The sequence below is a fragment of the Oryzias latipes genome, chromosome 3, assembly GCF_002234675.1.
Source record: "Oryzias latipes chromosome 3, ASM223467v1".
NCBI lineage: Eukaryota > Metazoa > Chordata > Actinopteri > Beloniformes > Adrianichthyidae > Oryzias > Oryzias latipes.
In genome coordinates, this window is record NC_019861.2 from 5,741,759 (window position 1) to 5,763,978 (window position 22,220).

Below are 22,220 nucleotides of genomic sequence, written 5' to 3' on the forward strand. Positions count from 1 at the left end.
CCTTCTGTCCTTTACCTCATATGTATTCTAGACTTTCATGACCAAACCTAAAAAGATGTGTCCAAAAGTAAACGCTCCCTCTGTTCAAACGTTCTGGGATTTTGGTCTGACTGGGGTTTCACAGACCGCCTCCACGCGGCCTGGGATAGGCTCCAGCAACCATGTGACCCCCAAAAGGCGATTAAGTGGGTTCAGAAGCTGAACAGCTGAAGTGGCTCCATGGATCGGTACTGAAATGGATAACTCAGGATCCTGCAGAGCAAGGAGATGTAGAAAAAAATGTTTCTGACATTTCAGCATCTTGTGGCTGAGCTAAAATAGACCGGACTGAAAAAAAACTCAGAATTTCAGAATTTTGCACTAATAATGTGGAACAATCTCCAAAAGGACTTGAAGTTGAAGGAACTGGTTCCTCCAGGCAAGTTTAAAACTGCTCCAAAAATTGGAAATGAGGTTTGTGAACATTTGAATCAGTTTTAGGAGGTTTAGCGGTGATTTGGTGTGTATGAATGATTCCATCTTCACCCTAGGGCTCATTTGAAAAAGAGATTTTTAATCTCAATGGGACATCCTTGGTTTGAAAAACTAAAAAAAAAAAAATAGTAAACAAAATCAATTGACCCTTGTGCTTTCCTAGGCACTTTGATGTTGGGTCATCTAGACCCACTAGTGCCCTGAACCTTTTTTCCTTCCATGATTTGTGATCTTCACTGGTGTCCATGGATTACATGAAATCTTTCCACCTTTATCATGGTGGGGAGAACACGTGGGGTCATCTAAGATAGCACAAGGGTTACTCTGTTTTAACATGGAAATTCTTGACCTGTTTATTGGCGATCTGTAAGTGGGTTTAGTGGAGACTAAATAATTTTAGGATGTGCTTATGGTCACTCATTTGCAATTATCAGTAATATTTACGACACTACGTTTAAAATGCAAGTCAGCATTCCACCTTAATGCTCCTGCTTTCCCACATGAATACAGTTTAGTTAGAATAAAATGCCTTTTCATAAAAAATAAAAACTTGCATCTACTTCAATCTAGGAAGTCAAAGGACACTAAAACACATGAAAATTTCCATTTTATTAGGTTTTTGGAAAATATTGGTTATCCACTAGATGTCGCTGAGCTGAGGCGTTTCCAACGTTCCACAAGATCAAATCACTTGTGCTTCAGAGCACTGTCTAGTGGGTCTAGATGACCCAACTCCCAATGTTAAAGTGCCTAGGATAGTACTAGGGTTACAAGACCACTTAGAAAATAGATCAAGAGATGATTAGAGTGGGATTTCAAGACTTCAGGCATTGGTTTTATTCAAACATTTAAAGCATTCATTTGGCAGAAATGTATACAGTGAACTTCCTGTCACTTGACATTTTTGACATTCCTGATTATTTTAACAAGATGGTAGGAGTCTAAACTGTCACAAAGGTCACAGGTCAAACCCTTGCTTATGCTGATTCCATACTTTTCCTTGTGCAGTCGTTCCCCCCAACCCCACAGGCCTGACTGGTGTCGTCCCGCTTCTGCAGATCAAACCCCCAGAAAACACAACTGCTGCTATGAAGATGAACAAAAACTGAGGAACACAAGAAAAATCCAGGAAAATAATCATCTTTGTTGTGTGGATGTTAGCAGATCGTGATGCTCTTATGTTTTAAATAACTGAGAGGGGCAGCCGTCTGCAGGTCGCTCTCCACTTACATAAAAATAAACACAAAAATGAAGCTTTGAGATCAGGTCAAATAAAATAGAAATCTTTATTCACCACAGCTGAACACAGACTATGAAGATGAGGAGGCTCTTGTTCCACATATCAGAAGAGGAGGTGGAACCATAAATGTTCTTCATATCAGGCTGAAATGTACGACAGACATCAGCTCCCGCAGGCCTGCGTGTCTGAACCGCGAGCATAAAGGGACCAGAGAGGAAGAACAAGCGTTAGTAGATGTGCTGTGGCGTCTGAATGAAGACCCGACAAAACCGAAAACCTTCTGTCAACATAAATGCCTCCACACGTGAGCGCGGCTTTTCCACCGCAGCCTGTTCATCCAACCACCACCGTGTCGTCATCTGGGAACTCATAGTAGGGCACCTCCAGGTTGAGGGGGGCGGGACCTTTCCTGATGCGACCCGAGGCGTCGTAGTGCGAGCCGTGACATGGACAGTAGTAGCCTCCGTAGTCTCCCGCGTTGGAGATGGGCACGCAGCCCAGGTGCGTGCAGACGCCGATGACGATGACCCACTTGGGCTTGATGACCCGGTCCTTGTCTTCCTGAGGATCTCGCAGCTCTGCCAGGCTGACGGCCTCTTCTGCTGAAATCTCCTTCTCGGTGCGATGCCGCACAAACAGAGGCTTACCGCGCCACTTGAAGGTCATGTTCTTGCCTTCTGGGATGTCGCTCAGCTTGATTTCAATTTTGGACATGGCCAGGACGTCAGCGGAGGCACTCATGGAGGAAACAAACTGAGTGACCACCGTCTTGGCAGCGTAAACGCTCACCACAGCTGTGGCCCCGGTCAGCAGGTACGAGAAGGCTCTCCTGGACTCGCTGCTCTCCGTCGACGGCTTGTGGGGGTCTAGCACCTCCGGGCGCCGGTAGTCAGAGAAGTCTGGCACCTTGATGTCTGTGTGAGCAAACCGGACTCCTGCCCTGCCTGCAAAGACAAACAGCAGCAGTTTGAGTGGCAACACTGGAGCAAAAATAAGTGACAAACAACACAACTTTGGATCCATCACCCAAACATTTACCATCAAGTGCATTCTGAAATCCTCAACTACAGTTAAAGGTGCTAAAATCCTTTAGCTACTCTTTAGCAAATGACCTTAAACTTTAACATCGTCAGCAGTTTACTGAACGTTTCTTTTCAAGCAAACTTCAATCCGTGTCTTTAATATTTCAGAATAAAGAGCGATAGCGGGCAGCGACTCCGACACGGAGCTCCTGCCCGACCTCTGGTCCCCGAATCACGACTACATTATAATTAGGCGGCGCTGGATCGCTCTCTTCACCCGGAGAGAGGAGCGGGTCGATCAGCCGTACGTCCCACCATACTCTGGAAGCAGAGAGCGACCCAGTGCCGCCTGCTGTCGCCGGCATTGGGGACCAGAGTCCTGGGTAGAGCTCCGTGCTGGAGGCGCTGACGTCAGAGGAGGAGTCATGCTAGCCACCGGCTAGCTTAAAACCGGGGACAGTCTGTCGTTCACACCGAACGACGGAGACTCGTCTTTTGTCCCCGGAAGCACCAAAACGCAGCCATTCACAGATGCCTGCCGTTAAAAGACACCACACGGAGGAAACCCGCCCGGTTGGCGAACATCGTGCTCACCGTTGATGCTAACCGTCACCGCAGGCCCAGTCAGCGGGCTTTGACCGCGCAGCGACTCGCGGCACAGGAACGGCTTCTTCGTGTCCAGCAGCACCTTATCCGTTTTTAGAACCACCCCGGGGACCAGCGCCTTTAGCGGCCCCGCCACCGTGAAGGCTGTCGCCTGCAGGTACGGGGAGAAGGCCCCTGACCGGGCAGCCAGCGACATCATCTTTAAAACGCCGCCACAGAAAACGACCTTGTCGGGCTCGTCCACGTACTGCGCGCAGGAACTTTACGTAATGACGTAGTTACGTGGTGTTCATTACTTCTTCTTCTTGTGGTTTTATTGGCGGGAGGCACCAACGTGAAGGTGCATTACCGCCACCTACTGTGTTGGATTGTGGGTGCAAAATCACCCCAAAATTCCACGCAATAACCTGGTCCTTCTTTAAAAAATCTATAATAACACCACTTAAATTCTCCTCCCCTCCCAAAAGCTTCTTTAAACTCAGCTGTTCACCCTCTATCAACCAACTCTGCTTTCCAGCTGTCGTCTTTCTTCCCCATACAGTTCACAATGACAGAACGTGCTCCACTGACTCTTCCCTTTTCCCACACTCACACAAACCAGTTGGGTGTTTCCCTATCAGATGCAATGTATTATTTAAACCAGTGTGTCCCATCCTCAACCGTGATATTATGCCATGATCTTTGGCGTTTACTCTGACATTCATACCTCTCCCTACTTTGTCTTGAATACTAAATAGATGTCTTCCTTTCCTCTCCCTTTCCCATTGTTTCTGCCATTCTTCCATAATACGCCTCCTAATAATTGCCCTAATTTCCATTCTACCTAATGGAATTTTCATCTCTATACCCTGTTTCAATGCCCTTTTTGCCAGAAAATCACCCATTTCATTTCCCTCCACCCCCTATGTGCTGGTACCCACATAAATCTTCTGTTTATTTTCAATTTTCCAACCTGTACAAACTCACAAATTTCAAACAATATATCTGATCTGCTATCAGAAGAATAAGACTTCAGAGACATCAAAGCTGACAATGAGTCTGAACAAATTATACCATCTCCAACTCTATTCTGTTCTAACCATTGTAAACTATACCATATTGCCAACATTTCAACTGCAAAAACTGAAAGATCCTTTGACATCTTAATTCCAACATATTTTCCCAATGTAGGGATACAGAAAGAAAAAAACAGTTCTCATTGTGTCTGGGTCTTTAGATCCATCTGTATATATGGGAATAAATGAAGCATGGACTGTGTCTAACCTGTCTACTGTTATTTCATCCCAGTTTCCCTTCCCTTTGCTAACTGAATTCTTCCACGCTGAGCTGTCTCATTTCTAAAACGTATCAATTTTTGTTGAGCCAATTTTTTTGTAGGACCTAGAATGCTTTTAATTACCATGTTCTATTCTTTTAATGAGAAAAGCAGTTTACATTTTGAAGTAAAGGTCTCACGGTTTAGCAAGTTCCCATGTTTGTCCATTAAATGACAGCTTGTCCAAATAGCTTTTTCTAAGTTTCCAGAAACAAAGACTTTCTAGACAGAACATTTCTGTTATTCCATAAAGGTGTGTGTATGGGGGAAAAAATAAATATCATAACTTGCTGGTGATAATCTGATCATTTAACCAGCAATTTTGAAACAAAACAGGCCTGGGAATAATAAACCAGAAGGGGTTTTTGTTCAGAGTAAATGAGTTCAGCCATCTCAATTTGACCCTTGTGCTATTAGAGACACTTTGACATTGGGAGTTGGGTCATCTAGACCCACTAGACAGTGCTCTGAACCTTTTTTCTTCAATGGTTTGTGATCTTCACTGGTGTCCATGGATTACATGAAATCTTTCCACCTTTATCCACCTTTGTCATGGTAGGGAGAACACGTCAATGTAAGGGTGAGCTCATCTAAGATAGCACAAGGGTTAAGAAATGTTTTGGAATTATTGTTTTCACAATTCACCAAAAATGTAACAAATCTACTCAAAGTAAAGAACAGCTGATTTTGAACTTTAGTTTCTCCAAAATATTTTATTTATTGTTTCTCTGCCTGAACAGACGAACGTTTGCATCATCTTTTGTTTTCTGAGAACAATCCCAAAATAAATGAAGACATTTGATAATTTTGTAAACCTGAATTCAAATGAAAGGAAACAGTTGAGAAGATGAATCTGTGCATTTTTTTCCTGATACCACTGAGATGTTCTGGTATTACAGCTCCTTAAAAGATCCACAGAACCTTTTCAGGCTACAGATGTCTCTCAAAGGTCTGAGGTTCTAACTCAGGGGTCGGGAACCTTTTTGGCCAAGAGAGCCATAAATGCCACATATTTTGAAATGTAATTTCGAAAGAGCCATACAATAATGTAGTGTCCCTTTCCCACACTGAGGCACGGAGACGTAACCTCTTTTAAGGTTCTTAATTCTGGTTACTGCAGACCGCAACAAACGCCGTTCAATTAATTCAGCAACTCCTGAATCTCTCCCGCCGACACGAGAGCGCTTCTCCCAACTTTATATTCACCTGCTCCCGCTGCAGCCCTCCCATTTCCCTTATTCGGCCTATAGCTGAACCCCATTGGTCCAAACTACCTAACAACAGGCTGAGCGACAGAACTGAGGGCCAATCAGATCTCTGCTTGACGCGTTCAATGAACTCCAGAACTTTTAACGCGGCCCAACAGCCATCCAACTCAGTCCGCGACAATTTGTTTAAAACTAAATATACAAGTGAATGTGTGCATTTGATTTAATTTCAACATTTTTAAAGTACAATAAGTCTGTGGATTCTTTTTAATAACATTGTTATTCTGTTGCTAATAAATGAGTATTTCTCGTGGTAGTTTTGCTGATGGTCTAGTCTGGTTGATACGTGGTGAGTTTCTGCTTCGTTCAGGCGTTGAGACTTTAAACGTGATCGTAGTCTGAATGTTCTGTAGATGTGAGACAGACTGCTCACATGCAGACGGGGAGCCAAACATATACTCACACGCTGCAGTGAGTGACGGGCAACGGGTTTTACGTTTTTACAATCCCTGCGCGATTCACCTGCTGCCTGTCCCCACAACCCCTCACCCCCACCCTCTGCTTTCTCCCTCACACATCCCGTCCCCGCATCTGCGCACTCTTTCTCAGAGACGGGAGCGCGTAGTTTTAGGCACGGCAATTCACAGGTTTCCAGCTGGTACAAACTCTGTGAAATAATATATAATAGTAACTGATAGCGCTGGCGCAGATTTCTCTCTCTAAGCACTGCTACTACTGCGCGCCTCTGGCATCGCATCGCGCCCGAGAAGGACTGGTCTAATGAAAAAAAAAAAACTATAATTAAAGATTTGTCTGCGAGCCACATGTGACCATCAAAAGAGCCATATATGGCTCGCGAGCCATAGGTTCCCGACCCCTGTTCTAACTCGTGTTTGTGTCTGTAGGACATATGTAGAAAATGTGTGTGTGTGTGTGTGTGTGTAGATGTATGTGTGTGTGCAGACCTGAATTGTTTTCTTGTCAAGGTAGAAAATGTTTTTGGAAGTTTGCAAAACATTTTTACTGCTGAAAATCTTGTTTCCCAAAGACAAACTGCAAAAGCACAACTTCATCTGTGCTTGCAAATCCCCTACAGAAGTAAAACCTGTTCACATGCGTGAATGTCATTTTCTTTCTTTGAAATGAAAGTTTTCAGTTCATCCAACAGTTTTAGGATGACCATCTTCTGGTGCTTTAGAGTACTAAAAAAAAGAGTCAAAAATGCAAAAAATTTAAGAATAAAAAATTATAAGCATCAAACAAATACATATTTAAACATAAGAATACAGTGACAGGAACATTTTTATTACTGTCTTGATACAAATAAGAAACTACAAAAAAAACACCACAAACGAGGAAACATCTTGCAACAATCGGCTCCTCCATGTTTTGGACTCCACCTGCTGATGACATCATCAATACGACACGGGCCAAAGCTGCCTTATTGGCTGACACGATGCAAATTCTTTGCCAAAGTGGAGCTATTTGATATCTGGAAACATTTTGGTCTGGTGCCTGAACTTTCTCCAAAAAATGTTGCAGTTCTTAGATACTCTGTTTCCCGTGGTTGAAGACTAACCTGCCTCTAACTCCGCTGTAGGTCTAACATTTACAACCTGTTTGGTTGACTGAATAGTGTCACCTGCATTTTCATGACGTGCACGCAGCTGTTCTGTGCTGAACCTGAAAGTCTGCATATTTTGAAACAGCTTCACCATTTAGGATCCTGGTTGAGGTCTTTGTGGGACAAAGTCTGGATCCAGACCAGGATTGCAGTCAACCTGTACGTGACCTCTGACAGAAATCCATTTAAGTGTAGTTACTGAACACTCCATTTTATTGGCCTCAGTTTTATTCATGTTTCCTTTACCGAGCCTCACCTGAGTTCAAGCATTTGTCCAGCTTCAGTTAGTCTTTTTTTATGAATTTTGGTGGACTGGAACTGTTGTTGCACTTGCTTCCACATTAAACATTTGTGGTCATAAAACGACAACGATAAGGTAAGAAATGTTCTAATATGGTCCTGCCTTTTCCCCTCATGCCTCCCCCTCATTGATCTCTGTTCATTCTGGAGCTTATGGTGCATTAAGGAAACCTGGGATACAGAAGTTTTGAGGTGTCCGTTGCTCCGACAGCAGATTGCATGAGCCCTGCAGAGCACAGGTGAAGGTCTCCTCGCCTGCCTGGCTGGGTGCCTCCACACCTTTGCCATAGTGATAAAAGCTTTTAACGAGCATTCAAGCTTTTTGACCGATGAGTCACGCACCTTTGCAAACAGACTAGCCAAGGTGAGCGTGGCGCTGTCCAAACAGCAAGCGCCCAGCGAGGTCAATGACCTGCCGTCTATTTCTCTGTGAGCGGAGCTTTATGCTTTGTGCGTAAAGATTACGGGCACAATCAGCCTCATTTTCAGCTTTTTATGAGGTTCCGGCGTCTTCACCTGTATCAGTACCAACACGTCCCATAAACAAGGCTTGTTGGGGATCATTGAAGTCCTTAAAAACTCAGAATCACAGAGACGGCAGGAATTCCTGAATAAATCAAGCAATAAGCAGAAGCTGGAGTTCACAAAGCAGCTTTACTTTCATTTTATCAAGTAGAACTTTCAGCGGTTCAAAACATCTGAACCTCCAGCACAAGCTCCTCCCTCTGAACTTTGAAAGGTTTCTGTCCCAGACCTCTGTGAACAGTTGCAGTCCTCCTCCTCTCCTGGGACAGACGCACAGCCAAAGTAAGTAAACCTGAGCTGGGATTCATATTAGCTGCTGCTTTCAGCTGATGAAGAAGCTAAAATTGACAGACAGAGCACCGACCCCGTCACTACCTCCTGCACAATGGTGGTTTTCTGATAGCATTTTCTTCTTTCCAAACAAAGCTGGTCTACTCTTGTGTTTTGGTGTAAAGTGTGTCAAAAACCTCCATAGTTAAAAGCTGGAGACACACCATGAGATCATCACATAAAGACTGATCACATGAAAACAGCTCACCGGCTGGGGCTGCTAGTGTCGCTAAGGTAAAGTAGAATTACTCCGACATAGGAATAGGTTTTATTAAGGAATACTGTTTTTGGTTTTTACTTGTGCATGACTGGCACAGCCCCTTTTTGTTACGTTTAAATACATCCAAACTAAACATCTTCATAGACATGAAGAACAGAGGAAGAAATGAACCAGAAAACAGCCACATTTCAAAGGGAGGAAGGAATAATAAAAACTTTGGATGTGCATTAGATACTTTGATAGTAAATCTGTTTCCTGGGAAAGGAATGCTGTGGTCTGATGGATGCAGTGCTTGGATAACAGAACGTTTATTTGATCAATGGCCGTAGAGCTCAGAGGATTGACTGTAAGCCGCTGATGTTAAACTTAGGTTGTAAACTTCTGACCACTAAGTCAGTCGGGTTGATGTCCTGATGTGAGTAACAACAGCAGCTCTGTCGTCTCTGCAGACATGCGTCCTGCCTGGATCCTGATGTCCTTCCTGCTGTCAGGTAAACTTCTGAGTCAAAAGCATCTATGAGAGGTCCGTTACATGCCGATAACGTGGTGTATACTGTTCAGGAGGACGAGCATTCATGATCTACAGCAGCGAGCACAGTCTGTGTCTGGAGGATTCAGGCACGAGAGAAGTCCAGCTGAAGAGGTGCAGCCCGGACTCGGAGTCTCAGCAGTGGCTGTGGGTCAACCAGAGCATGCTGATGTCTGCAGCTACGTCCAGATGTTTGTACACTCGGTGGAGTGATGATGTAGTGCAGATGCGGCCCTGTCGTGGTCCGGATCCAGCTGGATTAGAGTGGGACTGTCACAAAGGCAGGCTGATTAGTAGAAAAACCTCGCTGCTGCTGACTGCCAGTGGCCAGCAGGTGATCCTCTCGCAGCAGGGCAAACTCTCAATGTGGAAATCTCTGGATGAGGAGGACTTCTGTAAGGAAAGACTCAGTAAGTCCAGGAACATTATGGAAACATTTGTTCCAGAAATGCTTGGTTTAATTGGTTCTGATCTAAATGTCATATTTTATGATCTTTATCTATCTCTTTTTGTTTATCTAAATCACCATTTTGTGTTTGACCTTGTGTTGCTGCTGCACAGCGTACCTTTTGGGCCTCAGTCTTACATCCCTGTTGGCTAAATTATGTTTTCAGTCCTCGTTTCCAGTTTTAGATTTGAGATCAGCTTTGGGACGATTCCTTTAAAAATGCGGACAGTTCAGTCTTAAATGCATTCAGTTTGCTTTGTTATAGGTCATCATACTCTGACGGGGCACAGATAACCATCTCTAACTATATTTCTGGGTCACATGACATCTCAGGCTGATCTAGGCATCAGTCAGGCCCCCTTCAGGATTTCATGAGGTGAATCTCTCCAGCAACTGAAACTTTGAAATCAGAGATCAGTTTAAACAAGTATTTCTCAAAATTAAGAATAAAAAGTCAATTAAACGTTTCTCAAACCAACGTCACCGACATCCCACATCTGACACCATGTAGTGACTGTGTCCATTTTGAGTGGAGGGATGTCCACCGCTATCTTTAGTGACATCAGTCTGATAAGTGTCTGGAGAAATTCCTTTAAAGGGAAAATCCCTTTTTTTATTGGTTATTCAATAAAACTAAAGTCATCATTTTATGCTGCCGCTCGCTGGCTCAGTGTTACAACATTAAGTTGGATGTTGAAATAATCCTCTCTGTTTCTTTTTGACTTCTTTTAAAGAATCCCTAAAGCTTTTTTGCTCAATCTTCACAGCAGCCCCTTGGGCTGATTGTCTGTACTGGAGCCTTCCCTGATTGGTCCTCTCTTACACTGTCTGAGTATGACTACACCAATACCATCTTTTTACCTCCTCCACATCAGCTGTTCTGGCTCACATGTTTCTCACATCCCTTACAGACTACTGCAAATCCCACCTGTTCAGTCTCTGACCAAATTCCATCCATAAGCTTTAATTGGTTCCAAACTCTGGTGCCCGGATAATTTCTTCAATCTTTTCAACCATCACTCCTGTGTTAAAGTCACTCATGTCCTAAAAACACTCTTGTCCTGTCTTTAAAAAATTCCTGTCCTCTGTCATCCTGTTCTACTGTTGCATCTGTCCTCAAGTCAGTCCTGTCCTGTTTTACTGTCACTCCTGTCCTAATGTAACTTATGTTTAATGTTACTAATGCCCTAAAGTCACTCCTTTTCTAAAGTCACCCCTGTCCAAACGTCACCCTTGTCCAAAAGTCACCCTTGTCAAAAAGTCACTCCTATCCTATAGACACTCCTGCCCTAAAGATACTACAGTCATAAAGTCACTCATGGCCTTAATTAATTCCTGTGCTAAATACACTCCTTTCCTAAAGACACTCCTGTTAGAAAGTCACTCCTGTCCAAAAGTCAATAATGTATTAATGTCACTCCTGTCCTAAAATCCCTGTTGTCCTAAAGTCACTCATGAACTCAAATCACTCCTGTCCTAGATACACTCCTGTCTTAAGGTCACTCCTGTCCTATAGATATTTTATTCCTGTACCAAAGTCACTCCTGTCCGGAAGACACTCCTGTCCTAATGTCACTCCTGTCCTATAGATATTTTATTCCTGACCAAAGTCACTCCTGTCCTGATGTCACTCTTGTCCTAAAGACATTCCTGTCTTAAACTCACTCCTCACCTCTCGTCTTTGTTTATCTGTGTCTCTTTAGGCAACTAGTACGGTGACATTAACCAACTTTTTTTTTACTTTTCTTTTTAAAAAATGCTTAAAAAAACAAACAAATACTTGAACCAAAATAATTTTTTTAACTCTGCATTTGTTTTTTTAATAATTTAAGTTCACATTTCTGGCAAACTATGATGTTTGATGTTTCCTACTTTAATGCAGCCCCTCTATTACATAGGGGGGTTGTTGTGACAGGACTTGAGACACTGTCTGCTCCTCCTCAGGACTTCGGAGGGCATCTAATGACCCGCACCAAAGTGACTATGAGGAGGATGTGGAGGAGGTGACAGACAAGAGGGGGGGCATGACTGAGGAGCAACGACAATTTCTCCGCTGGTTTTACCGTAAAGAGGACTGTGAGTACTGCTGCTAGATACTTTCCAGAGGAAGTAAATAATAATCTTTTGTTTGCTACAGAAACACGGCATGAGGCTCGATGGAACACAACAGAAAATCTGATTTCTAAAGAGGAATGTTATTCAAACAAATAAATAAGAATGTTTCAAATCTGATACCTGCTACTAGTCCAAAAAAGAGCAAAAATGGTTGAAAATTAAAAAAAAAGTCTTTCAAAAGTAAAGATTTCTGTGAGAGTAAAAGTTTAAAATATTCAACACATTTCTTTTTTACAGTCAAACCACAGAAAGCCAATCTCATTTACAGAGCAAAGCATTTTCAAAATAGTCACAGTAACAGATGGATTCTCTGTGTGTAAGAGACTGAACTTAAAACTAAGACCTTGAAAAAAGCCTTCAGTATATGTATTAAAGATCTTTCCACACTTTAATTTAATTCTATTCAAATTTATTTATTTATTTATATAGCCCAATATTACAACAATATTTGTCTCAATGGCCTTATACCAGTAATTGTATAAGAGCATGAAATCAGTCATAAAAAACTCCTAAAAAAGCTGATTTTTTGGGGGGGGGGGGGGGGGGGGGGCATAAGGGATGTCCACAAAAAGGAGGGATCCTTGAGTGACAGATGATGTCCCGGAACTCTAAGAGAAGAATTACCCATCTAACTTTACAACTACATGCTTGAATAGTCCAGCAGGTGAGCTTCATCCAGATGGAACTGGGAGCGCGAGACAAGCCAGAGGCGAGGTCCACGGCCGAGAACAGTAGCAGGAGCGCTTTCAGCAGATTGTGTCAAATGTTTCAACTTGGAATCAGCTGCATATGTTTTGCTATGGAATTGTGGGTAAAGAGGGAAAATACAACTGCTTAGCATGTCATTTTCCTCATTTTGATCCAGCTTAACATGATGGAACCATGACGCTTAACATAAGATTGTTTTCAGACTGGAAGTTGCCCTTCACAAATATCATATGGAATGTAGGAAAATGCAGTTCAACTGTGGAAGCATCAATATTTGCAACCTAGGACCAGTCTAAGGTCATGGAGGAGATTCAACTACAGTAGAAACCAAGTTGGAATGTTCTTGCAGAGATGAAGAGGCTGCCAGCGTGTCCCACAGACACTGCTTGGACTACGGCCTTAGCATTTGTCGTCTGTCATAAGAAGGGGCTGAACTTTATGGCTGTCAGCTGATTCTTGACCTCTTCTGTCTTCTTTGCTTTGAATGTGCAAAGAAGCCCACATAACCACTGGTATCATATTGACAAAGGCATTTTTGATGCCCTGACTCATTAGCATGATCCAAACTTTTCTTAAAAACCCATTGAACGTTGTCTCTGTTATCTGCTCTGTGGTGGATCATCATTCCACCAGGGGCAGTGGAGGGGTTTTCCTGGTCATTCCAAAATAGCTTTGTCTGAGAAATTTTAAAAACTTTATAGTGAGAATAACTCATCTGTTATCATTCTTTTCTTCAATGACTACTTGCTGTATTGAAAGACTGCAGCATTTGAGATATTATTTTTTTAATAATCCAGTCAGACCATTTTAATTAAAAATGTGTGGATCAAATTTGAGGCAGTGGGTAAATAAGGTTTCAATATTTTGCCATCTTAAACTAACTTTAGTGTGAAAAAAAAAGTACGAAATCACACTAACATATAATATTTTTTTTTGTGGATTTAATCAAAAGGCTTAAATGACATTTTAAGCCCCCCAAATTTTTTATTTCTGTCAACTCTTTGTTGTGGGGGAATTTGTTTTTAATAAGCCAGAGAGCAACAAACTACACTAACTGACACTTTATTAGGTACACCATGCTAGTACTGAGTTGGACCCCCTTTTGCCTTCAGAACTGCCTTAATTCTTGGTGGTGTAGATTCAACAAGGTACTGGAAACATTCCTCAGAGAGTTTGGTCCACATTGACATGACAGCATCACACAGTTGCTGCAGATTTGTTGGCTGCAGATCCATGATGCCAATCTCCCGTTCCTCCACATCCCTCTATTGAGTTGAGATCTGGTGACTGTGGAGGTCATTTGAGTCCAGTGAACTCATTGTAATGTTCAAGAAACCAGTCTGACATGGTTCCAGCTTCATGACATGGCGCCTTATCCTGCTGGAAGTAGGCATCAGAAGATGGTACACTGTGGTCATAGAGGGATGGACATGGTCAGCATGTAGGTTGTGGTCTTGGAACCATGCTCAATTGGTACTAAGGGGCTCAAATTGTGCCATGAAAATGACATGGTGTGGTTTTCTGCTGCTGTAGCCCATCTGCCTCAAGGTTGAATGTGTTGTGTGTTCAGAGATGCTCTTGCAGACCTCGGTTGGAACCAGTGGTTATTTGAGTTCCTGTTGCCTTTCCATCAGCTAGAACCAGTCTGGTCATTCTTCTGTGACCTCTGGCATCAACAAGGCTTTTCGGAACACAGAACTGCCACTCACTGGATATTTTCCCTTTTTTTGGACCATTCTCTGTAAACCCTAGAGATGGTTGTGGGTGAAAATCCCAGTAGATCAGCAGCTTCTGAAAACCTAAGATCAGCCTGTCTTGCACCAACAACTATACCATGTTCAAAGTCACTTCAATCACCTTTCTTCCCCATTCTGAAGCTCGCTTTAAACTGCAGCAGATCCTCTTGACCATGTCTAAATTCCCTAAATGCATTGAGTTGCAGCCACGTGACTGGCTGTTTAGAAATTTGCGTTAACAAGCAGTTGGGCAGGTTTACCTAATAAAGTGGCTGGTGAGTTTATGTGAGCTGTGTGTTTACCAGAGTGCTGCAATGTCTCTGTTTCAGCCACAATGTGGAAATTTGTCTTGCTGGGACTTTCCTTCATCTGTCTTCTGTTTGGATTCCTGCTGCTGGGAATGGGAGCCATGGCAAACAAGTATGGAATCACACAACCTCTACGCTTCTAAAAAATGAGCATCACTTTAGACATTTTCCTCCAACAGGAGCCGAAAAAAGATAGCAAAATACAAAGCAGCCGCAGCCCGTAGGCAGAAAGATGAAGAGCTGCAAGACAGTTCAGGGATCAGCGACAATGGTAAACCATCACATGGCGGACCGCCACACTCTTCCACATTCAACAGGGAGACTGATGAGCTCAAAGCAGGGAGCATCGTGGTGACATGGAAGGATGGCAACACTTCCTGCCTGTACTCTGATCCCATAGAGGAGAAACAGAAGGAAGAGGAGCAGACAGAAAGGCTGGTGCTTGAACAAGAGGGAGATGATGAGAAAACAGAATGAAAACACAGAGAAATGATAAAACCCCACATTATGATCATATAAAGTCATATAATGTAACAAAAATATGTAAATATATTCCATTTGAATTGATTATTTTGTCGTCACATCAAACCTTTTGTTGTTGTTCAATGCTTCAATTCCTCATTAAATCATTTTGTCTCACTGCTTCATTTCTGATCATTAGTGTCGTGCAGTCCATTCAGAGAATATAAAACAATTAGGATTCCTTTTTTGAGAAAGTTACATTACTTCAGTGCTCAGATAAAACCAGAGTTGATCAAATGTTTGTCCAGACAAAACCTCAGAGGATCCTCCTGATAAAGAGTCAGATGACAGATTAAAGTCTTGGCAGGTTTGTTCAATAACATTTAATATATGCTCTAATGGTTAGTGACTTAAACATCACACTGACTGTCATTTGCAATGAGGATTTCACATAATAATAACAATTTACATAATATTTTGGAATACGCTGTATAACGTTAACAACCTTAATATTTATGGATATGTATCTGTTTTACTTTTAACGTTTTAATTCTGGATATATCTATGTATAGATCTATTTTGCTTGTAGTCTGTAGTATCTTTTGTTTTGATTGCTTAAAATAAATCAATTCCAACTAATATAAACATAGTTACTGTTACCAGATCTTAAAAGATGTACACCCTGGAAAAACCTGCACGTTTCTGAGTTTAAACATGTATTTTGAGCGAAAATCACCAAAGCAAATGTTCAAAACCAGAAAAACAAAATGCTGGATTGCCATTGCTGTAAAAGATAACACAGGCAACTAATACATTTAGGGGGTAATTGCTTTTCTACAAAGGGTCAAGCAGGTTTAAACTCATTCTTCCTTCTTAAATGAATCAACAACATTGTATATTTAATAAGGTAATTTTTCTGCCAAATAAACATTAGTCAATTATATATAAATTTGATGAAAATTTTCACTTTCAACAACAGCAAATCTGACACACAAAAGCATGTCCCATTTGTGAGACAATCACATATTTTCCTGGGCAGCAGCTCTCCTCACGTCTCTGGTCCTCTGCCCCCATCATCCAAAGTCATCAGTGTCAAAAAATCTTGAAGCCCTTGAGCAAAGTGAACGTGGTGGCCCTGCGCTTGCTCTGGGCTCTGGACGTTTTCACCGTCACCAGCTTGGCTGTGGCAGGAGCAGGAAGTTCCTTGTAGCATGGGGTGAAAAAAGAGGGTAGATTGAGGGCTTTGTCTTCAACAAATGCCTCGACAAACATGGGCCTGACCGATCCGCCCCGCTCTGTCCCTCTGTTGGATCTTCTGACAGCCTCATAAAAGACGTGCTGCACAGATTCAAAGTCCCGACAGGCCGACAATTCGAAGAACAAACAGCCGAAACGGGTCGCCAATGCCTCTGCGTCGCACTGACTCACCTGCCTGCAAGACAAAACATGTCTGAAATCAAAATGATAAATTGATGATGCGTTAGCAAGAACAAGAGCTGGGTGTTGATTGAAAAGATGGCTTCCAACACATCTATAAAGCGATGGCAAGACACCTGAAAATATCCAGTAGAGCTTAGGGTTGAAAAACACACACACTATATAAGAATCCTGCTTGACCTCCACTCTGATGACACATTGCATCCTTGAAAGGAGAGTTTTCCCACAGTTGTGCGCACGTTCAACAATGTAACAGGATCACAGAGACATTGGGATTAAAATGTGCCTCATAAAACGTGCAGCAGGGGAAATGTGTTGCTTTCATAACAAACAGACATTGAGGCACTGTGTGTTGAACACATCTGCTGAAGTCTGCAGATGAAGGCCCAGTGGTGGAGAGTAAAGGCATGCCGGTAAAGCAGCATTCCCTTTAACCCTTGTGCTATCTTAGATGACCCCACCCTTACATTGATGTGTTGTCCCTACCATGACAAAGGTAGATAAAGGTGGAAAGATTTCATGTAATCCATGGATACCAGTGAAGATCACAAGTGGGTCTAGATGACCCAACTCCCAATGTAAAAGTGCCTAGGATAGCACAAGGGTTAACCCTTACATGAAATCTTTCCACCTTTATCCACCTTTGTCATGGTAGGGACAACACGTCAATGTAAGGGTGGGGTCATCTAAGATAGCACAAGGGTTACAGTGCCCAGGATAGCACAAGGGCCAGAGAGGAAATGCTGAACACCAGACACTACAAGTAGGAGGACAAACTTTGATGTTTGGCCTCGCAGCTCTTGACTGGACACCTAAACCTGCAGAACTTTCATTTCATTTAAAAGTGACCTGTGTTTCATGAGGGCTGGTACATTTGCTGTGACTTGGTGTTGATGTTGGCCACACACACACACACACACACACACAGATACCAGCCTGTATCTGTCCATGTCCAGCTTGTTCCCCAGCAAGATGATCGGAGTTTGTGGTCTGAAGGTTTTGTTGTGCGAGGAAAGAATCTGCAGGTACAGCTGGCAGCCATGAAAACTCTCCACATTGTTGATGCTATAAACCACCAGGAACGCATTGGCCCAAGACAGGTAGCGTTCACAGTTCACTGGCAGCCCCTAAAGTCTCAAACACACACGCAAACACACACACAGACACCATGGCAGCAAGTTAATCAGACAGTCATGTTGTTTAGCCATGCTTAATCTTTTTAAATTTCTAATAAAGATAATTTCTGTGTTTGTTTGCCTCTGTGGTTATGTCTTAACCCTTGTGCTATCTGTGGGGTCCAGATGACCCGATCCTTACATTGTCGTGTTCTCCCTACCATGACAAAGGTGAATAAAGGTGAAGAGGAATTCATGTAATCCATGGACACCAGTGAAGATCACAAATCATTAAAGAAAATAGGTTTACCGCACTGTCTTCTGGGGTCTAGATGACCCAACTCCCAATGTTAAAGTGCCTAGGATAGCACTAGGGTTACAGCATCATTTGTAATGAGTTTCAGTTGGTAAAGTTGGATATTTTATCATGGGAGTCAGAAATTGGCCTCTTCTGAATGAGTCACCAGTGGTTCATTGAGGAATCGTCACATTCGCTCCTCTCTTGTTGACTTCAGTGGTGGAAATGAACTGAGAGGATTTGATCAAGTCTCTGGTTAGCTACTTTATGTTTTTTTCTTCTTCCAATCTGCAGTTTGTATTCAGAAATGCTGGTTTGTATTTATAGACTTTGGGTTTAGTGTTAAAAAAGTGGACTTCTGGTTCAGTTTAAATTCTTTTTGTCATGTCTTCTCTTGGTTTCCTGTGACCCAGACCCTCCTGTTTGCTCTGAGCAGTGTTTTTTTCTCATTTCTCCACTTCAGCTGGACTGCTTTGTGGGGTCTTGGGGACTGTACTCTACCTGCTTTACCAAATTCTTCCGACTGTGGCTGCAGTGGTCTGTCTATGAACTACCTTCTGCTGAAACCCTTTTGTCATAAACGTGAATTTTTCTCTTGGAATAAAATAAACTTTTAATTGTATTTAAAAACCTCAACCTTTTTATTCTATTCCAATGAAAACTGTCCCAGTCTTTCCTGAATATGAGTTTTTTTGGTGCCTTTTCTCACAGACAAAAATAAACAACCTTTTCGTACAGTAGCATTTTGTGAGTGGTCCATGTTTAAAAATGTGAGCACTTTCCAGGTTTCGTCTGCAGAGGGGGCTCTTTCTCAATTCGAGGTCTACTCAGATGTTATTGACATCGTTTGACATGCAGAATTTAGTGTAGCTTTCATGTTACAGTTTTTCTCAGTCGCTTTAGTACAATTCTCAGATCAGAATTGAAGTTTGCAAATACGTGTGTGCATTTCTCAAAACAATTTGTACAAACAGCAAAACACTATGGATTTCTTGCTAAAGCCTCTAACTTGCTCAAAATCTGGATGACAATTTGTGGCCTAACATACAGGAATGACAAGAGGTGTAGGAAGACCACACCAATTCCTACTGCACTGCCTGTACTGTTGGACAGAATATTGTCCTATCTTTTTTTTCCCTTTGTGTTACTGTTTGCTGTGGGTTTTTCTATGTTGGCATGACATGGTCTGTCAACAAATTACAATATGAACAATAAAAGTGTAAATGTGAATCTTGTCCAGTCTCTTGCAAGCAAACAAAAATGTCTAACTCACGTTTTACAATAATTGTCATCCAAACTTTAGCCATAGTTTACATCAGAACCTCCCTCTAAAGTACACAGTTATATTGACAACATGACTAAGTAATTTGACTGTCTTGTTCGTAGACAATGACACAAGGACTTGACATTCTGATGGCACTGACATGTTCAATGACATAAAGACTTAGTTTTGAGAGATGAACTAAAGATTTTGAGCAAGTTACAGGCTTTAGCAAGAAATCCCTCAGATGGGTGTTTATCAGTCTGCTATGGTGTCCAGGCCTCTGAGACCAACTTTCTTCTGAGCTGTGATGGGCTGACTCACCTGGTCACAGGTGTCCATGACTCTGACTGTAACAAGCTGCTGGTCCACAATCTCCTCTGATGTGTAGATGTCCTCTAAAAGGCCCAAAGACACAGAGACGTTCACAAACTGATGCAACAGACGTAGAACATCTAATGGATGGACTGACAGAGAGACAGACAGGACGAGAGAGTGAAAGAGAGCAAGAGAGAGAGCAAGATAGATAGATAAATAGATAGATAGATAGATAGATAGATAGATAGATAGATAGATAGATAGATAGATAGATAGATAGATAGATAGATAGATAGATAGATAGATAGATAGATAGATAGATAGATAGATAGATAGATAGATAGATAGATAGATAGATAGATAGATAGATAGATAGATAGATAGATAGATAGATAGATAGATAGATAGATAGATAGATAGATAGATAGATAGATAGATAGATAGATAGATAGATAGATAGACAGACAGACAGACAGATTGATGGGTAGGTAGGTAAGTAGATGAAATTGCTCTAGATACGATCTGCTTTGACAAAACAACAGAAATGTAGAAGATGGATGTACTCAAATGGCTCTCACATGAGTCAGACGGTTTTATCAATCTGGGATTTTAAATAAAAAATTAACTTTCTCAAAGTTGATCAGTCAGATGTTTTTGACATTCTGTTTGTCCTTAGTCCCCATACTTTATTCCCTTTTGGCCTGTCTGTAAAAAAGCACCTGTCATTTATTTAGTCAGCAGCCCAACACACCAGCAGCACAGTGAGAAGAACAGACTGGGGTAAGCTCTGACCACCAACCAACCACAGCATGGTTCTTACCAATAAAGTCCCAGGTCAGGATGGTGGTCAGGATGCCATGCCCCCCACCCTCCACCCTGCAACCCCACTGTAGACATGCCACTTATAGAAAATGATCAAGCCAGACAATTGACGTGCAAACATGATGTTTCACAACAAAAACACCAAACACCACTCCCTTTCACTTGAACATGTTAGTTAGTCTTACCGAGGCATGGGTCATATTCGCCGATGAAGCGCTTTGTTAGAAACTTGACTGTGAGAGCTGAAAAACAGACAAATGAGAGACTGTGGAGCACGGAGGACACAGAGCATGGAGGACACGGGGTCAGTGAGTGTCCTGAGAAACTTCACTGCATAAACATTAGGCTGGGACTCATTTTAGGAAGCACTCTGGGATTCATGGGAGTCCCACACAAAAATCCCCCACTATGCAGTTGGAAGCACTGGTGAGCTTCACTTCACTACAAACAAAATTCTGGAAGAAAATCAAACATTTTTGAATTGAAATAAAAAATCAAAACCTGAATAAATGTGAAAACCACAGTGTATTCAGCAGATACACTGCACTGAAGATAACGGGATTCACAAAAACTTTCAACTGAGGAAGACCGTTGTTTGTAAAGTCTTTTTAACATCTTTCACAGTTCAGAAAGTGTCAGAAGCCTCTGCGTCTCTACAGCCTCATTTTATAGCTCATACAGACCTCACATTAATGAACGTCATGAGCTTCCAGATCTTTTCTTGGTTGAATCTTTTTTTAAACATTTGTTGCTTCTATTCATTATTTCTGTAGCAGAAATCAAATTCGAAAGGAATTCATTTAGTGGGTTAAAGTGTAAATATCTGTTTGGTTTTGTTTCAAATTTGCCAAATGAACATTATTATCGAACATGGTGAACACTCATACAGAGTGTCTTTTCCACAGTGAAGGACAGAAAATCTGACCTGACTTCCCGCAGCCCGTCACTCCCAGCAGGACCAGGTTACATTCAGCACCCGGCTTTCCCTTTCCAAGTATTCCTGACATGGCTGTCTCCAAAACTGTTGAAGGCTCTTCTTCTTCACGCTTGTCTTCACTCCCAGCTGCTAAGATCTTCACAAAGACGACCCATGATTGAGTCCCCCCCCAGCCTAAATGTCAACCGATTGCCACCAATCAGCTAATGTTTGCTTGTTCCTGATGGCTTGGACATCCCTCTCCTCACATTCATCCAGAGACAGATCCAACTCATCTGTGGGTGACAGTCACATTCACACGCCCTCCCCCGAAACCACCAGAAGAAGACCTCCCACCACAGGGGAGATTTAAATCCAGATAGACAAGCAAAACTATCCTCTTTGACTTGTTTTTATATAAGTTGTGTTTGTTACCTTGAACACACACAACAGCTAGTCAGTGTAGGTCTCTGCATTGAGATAAAGAGGTAATCTCATAATCTGCTGTGATGCAGTTTGTTTTTTAGAGTGCAGTAACAGGGACCTGAACGTGGGAGTTCAATTAAATGGATACTGGGGTAGCTAAAGGGCAAGTGTCAGGGATTTAGGAGGAAAGATTATGTTTATATTTGAAAAACTATGTGGAAATAGTCACTTTCTTTCAGGCATTTCATTTTATTTGCTGTGCAATTGAACTCTACAATTTTGCTCCTCAATAATGCAACACCCAGCTATCATCATATGATAGGGGGGATCGAGTGCGGGGGTACTCAGCTCAGCACCAATGGCCACGCCCAAGTAGAGATTATGGCCACAGAGGCTTCAGATAAACAGGAAATATGGTTTTGTAAGACATTTAGGTTGTGGTATTTTGGTTAAAAAC

The 22,220-nt window shown here is 42.2% G+C and overlaps 3 protein-coding genes across 3 annotated transcripts; 1 reads left to right on the plus strand and 2 right to left on the minus strand.

Annotated features, from left to right (window-relative positions):
- Positions 1-1,287: 1,287 nt before the first annotated feature.
- LOC101172392 (cytochrome b-c1 complex subunit Rieske, mitochondrial) lies at positions 1,288-3,624 on the minus strand. Its single transcript, XM_004066816.3, has 2 exons — positions 3,331-3,624; positions 1,288-2,658 (listed from the first exon to the last, which is right to left on the minus strand). Exons 1-2 carry the CDS (start codon positions 3,539-3,541, stop codon positions 2,048-2,050), a joined length of 822 nt encoding a protein of 273 aa, XP_004066864.1. The 5' UTR covers positions 3,542-3,624; the 3' UTR covers positions 1,288-2,047.
- Positions 3,625-8,508: 4,884 nt separating this feature from the next.
- Positions 8,509-15,351, plus strand: LOC101172640. The gene is made up of 6 exons (XM_004066817.4): positions 8,509-8,596; positions 9,314-9,355; positions 9,426-9,803; positions 11,786-11,917; positions 14,730-14,820; positions 14,888-15,351. Exons 2-6 carry the CDS (start codon positions 9,316-9,318, stop codon positions 15,183-15,185), a joined length of 939 nt encoding a protein of 312 aa, XP_004066865.1. The 5' UTR covers positions 8,509-8,596; positions 9,314-9,315; the 3' UTR covers positions 15,186-15,351.
- Positions 15,352-15,537: 186 nt separating this feature from the next.
- rasl12 (RAS like family 12) lies at positions 15,538-21,784 on the minus strand. Its single transcript, XM_004066835.4, has 5 exons — positions 21,347-21,784; positions 20,607-20,663; positions 19,606-19,679; positions 17,544-17,734; positions 15,538-16,602 (listed from the first exon to the last, which is right to left on the minus strand). Exons 1-5 carry the CDS (start codon positions 21,426-21,428, stop codon positions 16,263-16,265), a joined length of 744 nt encoding a protein of 247 aa, XP_004066883.1. The 5' UTR covers positions 21,429-21,784; the 3' UTR covers positions 15,538-16,262.
- Between the last annotated feature and the right edge of the window lie 436 nt (positions 21,785-22,220).

Excerpts from the sequence above, each read along its gene's own strand:
- rasl12 (XM_004066835.4), bottom strand. The coding sequence starts at position 21,428 with ATGTCAGGAATACTTGGAAAGGGAAAGCCGGGTGCTGAATGTAACCTG. Across the intron at positions 19,680-20,606 it reads CGAATATGACCCATGCCTCG|AGGACATCTACACATCAGAG; the intron begins GTAAGACTAACT and ends TGGGCCTTTTAG. Across the intron at positions 16,603-17,543 it reads CTGGACATGGACAGATACAG|GCAGGTGAGTCAGTGCGACG; the intron begins GCTGGTATCTGT and ends TTTGTCTTGCAG.
- LOC101172640 (XM_004066817.4), top strand. The coding sequence starts at position 9,316 with ATGCGTCCTGCCTGGATCCTGATGTCCTTCCTGCTGTCAG. Across the intron at positions 9,804-11,785 it reads CTTCTGTAAGGAAAGACTCA|GACTTCGGAGGGCATCTAAT; the intron begins GTAAGTCCAGGA and ends GCTCCTCCTCAG. Across the intron at positions 11,918-14,729 it reads GTTTTACCGTAAAGAGGACT|CCACAATGTGGAAATTTGTC; the intron begins GTGAGTACTGCT and ends TCTCTGTTTCAG.
- LOC101172392 (XM_004066816.3), bottom strand. The coding sequence starts at position 3,541 with ATGATGTCGCTGGCTGCCCGGTCAGGGGCCTTCTCCCCGTACCTGCAG. Across the intron at positions 2,659-3,330 it reads GGTGACGGTTAGCATCAACG|GCAGGGCAGGAGTCCGGTTT; the intron begins GTGAGCACGATG and ends TTGTCTTTGCAG.